Consider the following 12,477-nt stretch of genomic DNA (forward strand, 5'->3'; position numbering starts at 1 on the left):
CATCCTTGGTAAATTACTCACACATGAGCCTAGATAACCAGCGGCAGATCCAGCGGGGTCGGAGGGGTCCGCACGCCCCTAGCCTGTTCCAGGCGTTCGGACATTAGAGCGGGGCGGTAAGTGAGAGCGAGTTAACTGTACACCGGAAAAATGAGGGGGGGCGGGGGGGCTGAACGCCTGAAACAGGCTAGGACATGTAGGACGCCCCTAACTATATCCGTCAGACCCGATAATTTTTGTAGCTAAACTGAGCTGACTGCTATGAAATTGAAATAACTCTCGAAACACTGACTGTTCCTGACCCCTGAAGCCGCGCTCTTCCAAAGTGCGCAAAAGTTGGTTCTCCCTTGATCCACCCCTGATAACGGCTGCCGGAAAGAATTCTTATGGAATTCTTATGTAGTGCATTAACCATGGGCAGTCACGGCTCATGGCAGTCAGCATTTTTTCTCTAAATAACTGTTCAAAAGAGCAAATTTTACCGAGAGATCTCGAGTAAGACGGCAGTAATGCTCAAAAATTCTAGATAACCGTACCATTTGTCTAGCATAGCTATTGGGACTTTTCAACTAATTTGATGGGCTCCTTCTAACATACAGTAAGACCGTTTCTCAGTGTTCTATTTTTCTTTTTAATCTTTTGCGGCTTTGTTTTTGTTTTTGTTTTATTTTTGTTTTTTTTGTTTTTGTTTCCTCGTGTTGATGGTCCCCCCACGCGCCCCTCCCCAGCCCCCAGACCAGGAAAACAGGAATACCACTTCAAAGTTACTTGAGCTGGGGAGTGCTGGGTAATCTGTTCAAATAGGACTAGGGAATCTGGGGAGAGTTAACTGAGAGCAGAAACACTTTCCCGCAGATTTTGTAGCGTAGAAATCATTGAATGATGGCTTAAAACTTGCTTTTCGCTGATTTTGCTGGTACAATATAGCTGTAAAACGCTATGGCTTTGAAAATTGATATTCATAATCATATTTTACCGGAAAGATGGCCAGATCTAAAGGAGGTAAGAGCAAAGTAAGAAGAACTACTCACCCCAATGTTGGCTTCATGCATGCCTTGCTTACGTGTGTCCGTACCAAAAGATCATTTTAAACGGTCAGTGGCCGTATTTATACTAGAAGACGTTGTAGACATTCAGACGCATTAAACGTCTGACTGTTAAGTGCGTCGTTAAGTGCGTCCCGTTTTTATACTAGACGACTTAGCTTAAACTTCTGAGACGACTAATTCAGCTGTTAAGTGCATCGATGGGATGCACTAAGGCGCGTTTCAAACGTCGTGCTACTGCCGTGCCGAACTTAATTGCTCGAATTAAATTCGACTTTAGCACGGCAGTAGCGCGACGTTTGAAACTAAGTCGTGCTACTGCCGTGTAGCACGGCGAGCCTTGCCGTGCTACATACACAGCAGTAGCTCGACTTTGTTTCAAATGTAGTGCTACCGCCGTGCCGAACTCAATTCATAAATTATAAATACATTAGAATACATTTAAAAGTTTGCTAAACTGTTTCTATATTTTTGTGTTTTGTTTTCGGCAGCAGCCGTTCTATTCAACTGAATTAAATTCGACGTCTGAAACCAAGTCGTGCTAGTGTCGTGCTGCAGTCGAGCTACAGTCGGGCCAGCTTGGCACGTCAGTAGCACGACGTTTGAAACAGGCCTAACTCCAGACGTTTTATTTGTCAGATGTTTAATACGTTTGCCTTATTTCCTGTATTTATACTAGATGTCTAAGTCGTCTAAGACGTTGTAGACGTCCTCTGGTATAAATACGGCTAATTAACATCTAGTTTCTTACATGGTAAGGTAATTGCCAACAAGCACGCCGAGCGAGACGACCGGCTTGCGAGGCGGCCGGCTTAATGCCACGTGAAGTATTGCAGCGGGCAGAAAAATTCTCAATTGTGCTGTGAGAAGTGTAATGTAAGGTGTAGATTCCCTGGAGATTTTATTGGCATTAGATTTCACCTGTAGTTTCACGTGACTTTTGATGACCTCTGTTGTAAACAAACCTTCAAAGTTTGGACATAGTTCTCTGCCACACTACTGTACTTGAATGGGCTACAACTTGCTATTTCAAGTTCGCGCTAACCAATAAATGTTATTTCCCTTTCGCTGTTTGAAACTTGACAAGTTTAAGGTTCAAAAATGTCTAATTTACAGAAGAATAAGAGCGATTTTAAAGCCAAGAGCATAGCAGAAATGTAGGAATGAGGAGTGCTTGTAGTGGAAATTCTCACCTCAGCAGCTGAAATGGTTTTATTTACATTGGAACTAAAACTGGTGATGTAGGCAAATTCTTTTTTCTTTCGTTGGCACTTAGCAAAAGCTATGTACAACTAGTTTTATATAGTCCTTTCTCTGTAATTGCTCCTGCTGATTTTCTCTTCTACCAGGTGTTCTATAATTTTATTATTTGTGCAGTTATGATATTAATTTTTGAAGAACTTTTTAAAAGACAAAATAAATTTCTAGAAGTTGTTTTTAAGCTGGTTACAATATTGCAGTGAAAGGTACCCAAAATTCATTTCGATGACATGTTGGAGTCCTCATAGTCATAATGCATCAGTCAATTCCACCTGCGCCCATGCCCCCAACTAGAATCATCCATGTTTAGTTATATTTGGATAGAAAACCACATGCATGTTGAAAGCTTGGGGATTGGGGGAGATGGTACATGTAACTGGAATTGATTGATGCATAACTGACAGACAGCCAATAAAATTGCGACTTAATAGACCAACCAGAGTTCAATGCCATCAATTGCCACAAAACAACTCACTTTGACTCTGAAGGTGACTACTACACTGCTTGTCGCAATGTGACAACGGTGCTCTTTAGGAATACACTCACCTTGATGATCATTTTTATTATTCCACCTTATTATTTACAATGCTATTTGCTTGTTTGTTGGTTGACAAACTTAGTGCCCACAGCCACGAAATACTTGATGTACTCACACTTATTTTCCTGTAAAGCATAGAGAGAATTCCTGTCAATTTTGAGGGTTTTTTAATACATCCAGTCTATTCAGCAGTATGTCCTCCTTACCAGTGTTTTCTAGTGATGTTCATCACGACAAAGCAAGAGAAAAATTTTCTTATCCACTTGTCCTTCGGACAAGCACTATATTAAATGTAGGTGTCCGAAACCCAAGTGTTCTCGTCCAAACAGTTTTGCTTGAAACTCGAAACTTAAAAAACAATAATTGGGCATTTAATGTTTTTAATCACACATTTTTAGCTTTGTAAATTGTTCTTGACTTAAAGCTTAATATAATATTAAGCGCAATTTCAATTTTGAGCCTGGCAATAAGCTATGTCATAACAGGCCTGGTTACTATGGCCAGGTTCCTATGGAGCTCATAAAAGCAAATGAAATGGCCGTAGAATGGCGCAGTTCTAAGGAATACTTAACCTTATTTTGTCAAGTATGAGGTTTGCTTTTATGAGTATAAGATATATTTTAGTTCTACTGTACATAATTTGATGTTTCTGTATTGTTTCTTATTAAAAATGTACTTGTCCTACTGACAAGTCATGTCAAAGGTTTACATGTCTGAACTAAATTTCTGCCTGTCGCAGAGAATTGGACATAAATGTTGCCTCACCCTCCTGTCACAAGACTGATAATAAAAATGATAGCAAAGCCAGAAAATTGTGCTTGACAGTTTCAGTTTACATGTAAATAATAATAGTGATAAGTGCCTGCATGTACATGTAATGCTAAAAGGAGTTTTTTTGTTTGCAGCGATATGGTTATGGAGGTTGGATACAACTTCATCATCACTGTAAAGTAAGCATTTAAACTTAAAAGCTTAAAATAATGGCTTGGCGCAAGCTACTGGTGTACATGAGTGTAACACGATGCCTATGCATGATTTGCGCTCAAGAAAAGGCATGGTTTTTGTGCCAGAGCACGGGAAAAAATAAACATGCAAAGGTATGCAGTTTAGGCACAGTTAAGGCATGTTTTAAATATTGCTAAGGCACATTTTACGTACAGTTTGGGCAAATTTTAGTCACTGTTTGGCCACAGTTTATGCACGGTTTAGGCACAAATAAGTAACGTTGGGCACTTTTTTTAAAATCTTTGTAACCCGACTTGAACGAAGAACAAACTTGGCACAAATTACAAAAATAATTCTGATCAAACACAATACAATTAGGACAATAGGAAGTGTATTAGCTTTTAGCTGCCACAAAAGTTGGGAAAATTTTTTAAAGTATTCTTAAACAGTCTGTGTTTGCTCAAAGGATAAACTGGAAATTCACACGTGGTATGGTCTAAACTTTTTCAAATGTCATGCAATTTGATAGAGCTTTCATTCATTTCTATAAGAAATTGTGAAACAAAGTCGAAGCCATAATAACAATAGCAAACAAGTGAGGTGCAAAAATAGCCAATAAAAGGTGTAGTAAAACTTTTTGTGATCATTCTAAAATTGGCCTGAATTTGCATAACAAATTGTATGTAAGCTATATAAGTATGTGCGGCCCCACCGGGTAGGGTTTTTGCACCATTTTGGTCTGAAAACGGGTATACACTGCCCATTTTGGTCTGGAATCAGGTATGGTTTTCAAGGGAACTACGGGACGGTGTATATTGAACGTACTTATCGTTTCAGTTCCATTTGAGTAAGAAAGAAAGAGAAATATGTGAATTCAGAATGGATTTGAAGGATTTTTTAGTTTGCGTCATAATCTAAGTAATGATAACACAATTTCTGCCTAAAAGCCAGGTCTGAAAACGGGTATGGATTTAAGAGGTCTGGTCTGAAAATGGGTCTGGAAAATGACATTATTTTTTTGGTCAGGAAAAAAAAAAAACGATGTGAGATTTTTGGCCATGTACACAAGTAGCGTGTGCCAGGCCTAATACATTAAGTCAAAATTAATTAATTGTTATGACTTACTATTTTACTTATCTTATGGGGAGATAAAAAGCTTTTTTAGGATCAAAGGTTTGTAATACGAGGGCCTTTTGGGGTCAGAAAGTTTTTATTATTATTTTTTTGTTTGTTTGTTTCCATGGGTCAAAGGACTGTTGGGCAAAAAGCATAAATCTAGGCACAATTACTAGGAGGAAATGACTCAGACATTTCCTGTTTTTAAAACATTTGTCTCATAAGTGGGTTTTTTGTAGATATTTTTACAATATGGTTATCTTTCTTTGTATTTTAGGGCAAAGCTAAGATGATGAAAGATGGAAAGCTTTTTCGTGAAATAGATGAGAACTGCTGGTCTCCGGAAGCACGAATCAAAGACATGGATGCGACAGGTCTGTGTATGTTATGGTAAAATGTTATTCCTACAGGTTTAACTTTTACTTCCCTTTATTTTATGCTCAAATATGTGAATACAATTCATAGAAACAAGGGATAACATTAATTTTGAGCCATAATTTGTGTTTATAATGTGAGTGTGGTAACATTATTGTTCATTGATGTTGCTAAAAGCTGGCTTTCAGCTACACTGTAATTTCACCGGCTGAAAAAGAGCTTAGTACCAGCTTGCAAAACAAAGACGTGGATCGAGTAACTATAAAGATGCAGTTGAGTTAAAAAGCTGGCTTGACTAAATAAAAAAGCTTGCTTAGCTTTTCCTTAGCTTCAACCGAGAATGTTATTACAATACATCTGTTAAAAATGCTATGGTGCGATTGTGCGCAATTTGATTTCTAACACATGCATAAACATTTAGTGGTGACAGTAATGCTCAAAGACAGGTTAGGGACCTTGTGTGCAAGTACATGTAAGTTAGCACCATTTCCATGCATTTGCGCATTTATCATTAGTTCTGAGGCAATTTGACCTTAAATAAATCCATTCTCACCTTTCAAAATTATATCTAGTGACAGCTCACAAAGTGGAGCACATGTATATGTACATGCAAAACATGTACACGGAGAAGAGTGCCCAACACTTCACAATTTGCCATTACCCAGGCACTATGTGTTTGATTGTACCTCAGCATTAATGTGACTGCAGCCTTATTTAGATTGATTACTGACTAGGGAGTTTAAAATCTTTCCACTTTCAGGTGTTACTGTTCAAGTGGTCTCTACTGTTCCAGTGATGTTTAGCTACTGGGTATGCATGTGGAAAGAGCTTTGTTTTGAAATTTGCCACACAATACATGTAGATCTATAGATAGATGGAATAATGGACATGATTCCTACGAGGAATCGATTGATCTATATCAAAAGCTTCATCTTTTTATGGCAACAGAGTTAAATTTGAGATAGGGAGTATCAATTATAGATATATTGCTCGTGGTTTGTGGATAAAAACGAACTTAAAACTGAGAATTAACATAGCCAGCGAATTCGGCATGTTAGCAAACTCAAACGGATAGCTTTTCTATATTTATACTTGGCAAAGGTTGCCCATCACGTTACCCGTCTTCCATATCCGCTTCGACAGAAAAATAATTCCAAGGCATGCCATAATACGGATGACCAAGCCGTTCAAATGGCCTGTTGTCTTTAACACACGGGTGATGAAGTGGTCCGAACATTAATTTTGAATGCATTCTTGGCTATACTAGTCTTAACCTATGGAGGATCAAATTATGCTTTGCATTTCTTGTACATTCACGTTTTGATTGAAATAATTAGACATTGTTAATGTCCCTCTGATGTAATATATGGTGCAAGATTGATGAGGGCCTTAAAAAAAATACCTGTACTCTGTAAGTACAGTATTCCATTCTTAAGCCTGGTTCTCATATGCCACCGATGCATCTGCGACATAGCCGCAGGTACTTCCTGGGATACTGCTCCGATATGAGAACAGAAGTGGCCAGCAACACTGGTCATCCTAGCCTTTACTGGCGGCATGCCTGCTTAGTTGACTCCAGTTCAACTTCGCAAGTATTCTAGCAGTAAAATACTGCTATGGCTCCAGTTGCCAGTGGCGCATGTTCTCATTCGTGCGAGAAGTAGCCCAGGCGGTACTGGAGGCTGTCGCAAATACGTCAGCAAAATATGAGAACTAGGCTTTACAGAGTGTCTTAGTTTTTAGGGCCCTCACCAATGTTGATATTCAAGGCTGTAAAAGTCTCATAAATGCGTCATTTTGTTTCGTGTTATCAAGGCTAAGCCTGAAGATACACTGGATTTGTGCCGCATACTGAATGATGATCTTGCTAAAATGGTGAAGAAGTATCCTAAGAGATTTGTTGGACTTGGAACACTTCCAATGCAGGTTTGATTTGGAATTTAGTTACCAGTTGCCATGCGTTATCTAAATCATTACAGTCATCCATTGATTGACACCCACTCTATAAAAGTGCGCAGACTCACTTCCTTAAGGTGTTAATTTGTGTGTACACATACATGTAAGAACCTGGTTTAAAAAGATCAAAAAGCTTGTTATGTTGTTCCAAATGCCCAAAGAAACAGGATGTGATTTTTTTTGTTTTATTATTATTATTATTATTTTTATTTTTAATAAAGTAGTCCCATTAGCTTACTTTTAAAAATATATATACTTAAAACTTGTTTGAAGTCTGGACAACTTACATCATGCTGTATAATAATAATATTATAATAATAACAAAATAACAAAATAAAAAATATATAATTATTATATATTAATTTTTTATTTTGTAAGCAGTCAATAGTGGGAAACATAATTAATTTTAATCTTGTGTTACAGGCACCAGAACTTGCAGTTGAAGAACTGACGAGATGTGTAAAGGTGATTGTTATTTAGAACTTATGAAGGCTGACCCCTAACGAAAATTTATTGGCAGCCCAGAAGCTATGATCATTGTTGAAATCCAGGCCGCCAGCACTGAGTTTGTGGGAAATCTAGAGGCTGCTTACCCAGCCAAACTTACCCAGATTGCTAGAGACTTTTCATATGTGGTTGACATGCAGCTTTATCACTTGTTCGACCTTTAGCTAAAAATGTGTCAACCTGGCCAACACTGTAGCATCCTGCTGCATGCAAGAAAAAATCCTCTGGCCTAAGCATAATCATTGTGAATCAAGACTGTTCTGCCAGATCAGTCTATTCCAAAGTACACTGTACATGTAGGCAGGGCAGTGATTGTTTTTTTTAGAAAAAACATTGAAAAAAGCCTACTTGTATTTCACTATCAATATGACCACAATTCAGCTGGCCAGTTTTGACATTTGGTAATTAACTGCCTTAGATAGCACAGTAAAGAAACGCAAGTTAAAGTGGTTTGGGCATGTATCAAGATAATCAGGGCTTGCCAAGACAATTTTACAAGGAACAGTGCAAGGAGGGAGAAGAAGGGGCTGACCAAAGAAGCACTGCAGGGAGAATAATATCTCTGAGTGGACAAGGTTGAAGTTTTGCAATGCCACAAGAGAAGCTGAAAACAAAATCAAATGGGGGGAGAGGTTTGCTATGTCTGTGGCGCGTCAACGGTCGTTGACTACAGGATAGGTGCAGGTGCAGATAGCATAATTCTTTGTCTCAACACCAGAAGTGAAAATTTAGTTAATTGCCAGGGACAACTGGGTACTGCCAGAGTGCAGCTTTACTGGATGTATTCTACAATGACTGTTTTCTCTAGCGTAGTTTTGTTTTTCGAGGTATTAGGTTACTTTTGGTAAATTTATTTTTGATATTAATAGTATTAATTGTTCTTTATTATTGATAACAATTATTACATTTATTGTTATTACTATTGTTTTAATATCTCTAATAAAATTATGACAGGAACTTGGTTTCCCAGGTGTTGAAATTGGTAGCCATATTAACAACTGGAATCTTGATGCTCCAGAACTAGATCCTGTGTTTGCTGTAAGTAATTTTTATTATCAGTGCGTCCCGTCTCATGAAAATGTTAGCAATGCCTGCATTATTTTAGTGTCAGAGCCGCCATATGCCTTCATGGTCTTATTTCACTTGCTCATGTGTACTGTGTAGCACCAGGGTGCAGAGAAAGTCAGTTTTACAGCCTGCCATTGGGGCAAGCTGTAGCTAACATTTACTGGCCCACAAGTCATTTCAACTAACCCCAAGTAAAACCCTTTTTGATTAGCAGGATTGATTACAATCCTTCTGTAATATGAATTCCCCGAAAAACAGCATTTGCCTGTTGGGCAAGTTAAGAACAAAAACCACTAGCCCGATGGCAAAATCCACTGGCCCCGGGCTATCGCACACGACTTTCTTTGCACGCTGGTAGCACGTGTAGGTCTAAAGAAGGCCAAGGGAGATGACATGAGAGTCCATGTCAGTGTGCCACATTTTTTATCATTATGTAGCAGGTTAATTTTCCTTTAATCTCGTGTACATTGGTTCACGCTTTCCTCAAAGAAAAGTGATAATAATCTTGGTTTAAAAACTTTAACTTGAAATCAAATTTGACCCGCAACATAACCTGCACTCCCCACCCATTCTCCCCGACATCCTGAGTATGCTTCTACATTGCATTTCTCATCCAAAAATCGACCAATTTTTTATACAAACAAAGATGTTGTCTATTACATGCAGGCTGCTGAGGAATTAGGCTGTGCTATCTTTGTTCATCCATGGGATATGGAGTTAGGAGGAAGAATGTCCAAGTACTGGTTGCCTTGGCTTGTTGGTAAGTAAATGTATTGTACCAGAAGCTTATAACCCTGGGCCCAGTTGTTCGAAGGCCGATTAGCGCTTAACCCGCGGTTAAATTTAACCCGGGTTTCTTTTTCTTGTGTTTAAAAGCATTTTCTCGGATAATTTTCTCTGTTATTTTTAAAGTTTTCAATAAGCAACTAGTCGACAAAAAGAATTAAAACTGAAATGATTTTAAGGCTTTCATATCTGAATTTAAATCTCGCACTAACCCTGGGTTATCTTAACCCAGCTTTGAACAACTCGGCCCTGAAGCATATACATTGTAACTCTGTCGCAATGCTGGAGTTTTTTTAAGGGAACCATTCAAAATTTACTTCCTAATGTACATCTTGAAGTGGATGGCTTATGCAGTGGAAGATTTTGTCTGAATGAAACCCAATTTTACGGAATCTTTAACACAAGTTAAAATTTTGAAAGGTTTGAACCCAGGAGTCATTTCATATCCTTTCTAATACCCGTAAAACGAGTCACTGATGGAGAGAAGGGGGTAAAATAAGCACACCGCGGGATCAGGTTTGTCATTCTAATGAGCACTATTACCGACGTAAAGGGCCGTTACCTTGACCTTTGACCTCTCCACAGCCTTAGATTTTAAGTATAATACTTTAGATGATGTATATTATGCATGTTCGTATCAGGGCTTCAGTAGTCTGCTACACAACCGTTTTTAGTGTCGTCACGCAACGCTCCTCCCCAGTGGGGAGGAGCGTTGCGTGACGACTCTAAAAACGGCTGAATAGCAGACTAGGGTTTCAGGGGTAAACTTGGCCTTGTTGCCTTTGCAGGAATGCCTGCTGAAACTGCGCAGGCGATCTGTTGCATGATCTTTGGTTGTGTTCTGGAACGATATCCAAGACTCAAAGTGTGTTTTGCTCACGGAGGTAAACGTTAATTTTATCAAGCACATCTTTTGCCTTATCACATGCTCGCACATGTACATAACGTTGTAACTCTGGTTGGGGCCTGTTTACATGGAGGTAAGGGAACCCAGATAGGTGAGACAACATGTGGCGGGTCACGCCACCTATTATGTAAACATGATCGAATTAAAATGAGAGATTATATGGACAGGCGGGTTACCCCACCTAAGCGGGTTATTTCACCTACCTGGGGTCCCCCACCTCCATGTAAACAGGCCCTTAGTCTGCGTAGCCGGCGGGATCATTCACGCAACGTGCGGAGAATGCGAAGGAGACACTTTTTTTTTGCGGCTAAGCCGCAAGAATGGCGGCTTCGCGCCGCCAAAACTTGCACGCAGGCAAAAACAATAGACTTTTTAGCTTGTTTGTTTTGTTTTCCTATTTCAGACAACATAATGGTGCCTCAGAGAACTTTTTCTTTCAAATGTTGTCTTACGCACGTGCATCCACGTGCATATGTATGCATAATTACTGAAATTCTTTTTACTGAAATATTTCTTTTTTCCTTTCTTTTCTTTAAAATTTGTGTGTCTCTTCCCCCGCCTATACGCGGTTGGAAGCTATCGTGAAATTGTCAATTGAGATTGAATGAATAAAGTTGAAGTTGAAGTTGAATTCCTTGGAGAACATCTCGTGGTCTGAATTAGGAAAACAAAGCATACCAGCTAAAAAGGTCTATTCCGCCAGCTACGAAGGCTAAACTCTTGTAGGATGATCACACTTAAAGAACATCTTCAGAAATCTATACAAAGCTAGCTTTTTTCCCTTCATATTTATAATTTTCTTTCTTTTTCTTTCTTTCTTTGTTGTTGTTTTTTTTAATGCAGGAGGAGCATTTCCATTCACTATTGGTCGTATTGAACATGGCTTTAATGTCAGACCTGATCTCTGTGCTGTTGAGAATCCAATAAATCCAAGGTCAGTTCACTTGTAGTATACTCCTACATCGTAACTTTCAATCCTTTGTTAATCAATGACTTATGGCTGGACTTGAACACTCGCCAAGTGATTGCAAGACATGATTGTAAGACATGAAAAAAGTATAGACGCCTATCTAAGAGGGTGACCGGTCATTTCGCCCACAAGTCGGTTCGCTAACGTCTTCAGTCGTTTCGCTTAAGGAAGTAAACGAGCACTTCACATGCATACAGAATACCTCGTTCTTTCAGCCAGTACACGAAAAAGTGTGACACACATGAACAGGTTGTTCCTTTAGCCACTGATCAGGCGAGAGCAGTTAGGAAACTGACCTAACACGTTTGCAAAACGACTTAAGAGTTAAGACGTTGGCGAACAGGACGTTTTCGAAACGACTCATGACGCCGAACTTTTTAAGAGCCGAACCTGATACATTGAATAAAGTACATGAAAGTTCGGTGTCATGAATCAATTAGGAACGGCTTAGCCGTTCTTTTCGCCTACCCCGGCCGGGAATTTCGCCTTTGGTCGCGACTTTGGAACGGCTTTGATTCAGACGCATAAATTATTAGAACGTATTTTGTAAGCAGTTTGACCAAAATGAGCACTTAGTTCAGCTGAAATTAAGATCGGCGTCTGAATCAAATCAGCTGGTCTAAATAATTTGGGTCGACCTTAATTCGAGTTAGGGTCGGCTTATGAAAAGTTCGGCGTCAGAACCGGGCCTAAGACGGCCCCTTTTGTCGCATCCAACAGTTTCTGTGTGAGTTAACTGTATTGTAGCAGTGTTAAATTGATTTTGTTAGATGTATTCTTTATAATCTCACAATACTTTCTATAGACTACAAACAGAACCTTAAATGTATCATTCGTTATAATATTGCATGTTTCAGAAACTACATTGGTCAAATTTATACAGATAGTCTTGTCCATGATGAAAAAGCTCTTAAATTACTGGTTGACACCATTGGTCAGGTAAAGAGTTCAGTGATTTTTGGTTATGATCTATTTAATACACTGTGAAATTTATGCAAGCAAA

At 39.0% G+C, this 12,477-nt stretch overlaps 1 protein-coding gene across 2 annotated transcripts in view; it reads left to right on the forward strand.

Moving 5' to 3' along the window:
- The first annotated feature begins 852 nt into the window (after nucleotides 1-852).
- LOC140930802 (2-amino-3-carboxymuconate-6-semialdehyde decarboxylase-like) overlaps nucleotides 853-12,477 on the forward strand; it is a 116,730-nt gene continuing 105,105 nt past the window's right edge. For both annotated transcript variants that reach the window (XR_012164887.1, XM_073380516.1), the window contains exons 1-11: nucleotides 853-1,002; nucleotides 3,750-3,794; nucleotides 5,183-5,279; nucleotides 6,041-6,090; nucleotides 7,096-7,206; nucleotides 7,660-7,701; nucleotides 8,698-8,781; nucleotides 9,478-9,571; nucleotides 10,386-10,481; nucleotides 11,348-11,438; nucleotides 12,332-12,413. Coding sequence is in view for 1 of the 2 variants with exons in the window: in XM_073380516.1 (XP_073236617.1) it covers nucleotides 940-1,002; nucleotides 3,750-3,794; nucleotides 5,183-5,279; nucleotides 6,041-6,090; nucleotides 7,096-7,206; nucleotides 7,660-7,701; nucleotides 8,698-8,781; nucleotides 9,478-9,571; nucleotides 10,386-10,481; nucleotides 11,348-11,438; nucleotides 12,332-12,413 (855 nt within the window). In the remaining variant the exon portion in view is untranslated. The remainder of the gene's footprint in view (nucleotides 1,003-3,749; nucleotides 3,795-5,182; nucleotides 5,280-6,040; nucleotides 6,091-7,095; nucleotides 7,207-7,659; nucleotides 7,702-8,697; nucleotides 8,782-9,477; nucleotides 9,572-10,385; nucleotides 10,482-11,347; nucleotides 11,439-12,331; nucleotides 12,414-12,477) is intronic.

The sequence above is a fragment of the Porites lutea genome, chromosome 3, assembly GCF_958299795.1.
Source record: "Porites lutea chromosome 3, jaPorLute2.1, whole genome shotgun sequence".
In the NCBI taxonomy this organism is placed as follows: Eukaryota; Metazoa; Cnidaria; class Anthozoa; order Scleractinia; family Poritidae; genus Porites; species Porites lutea.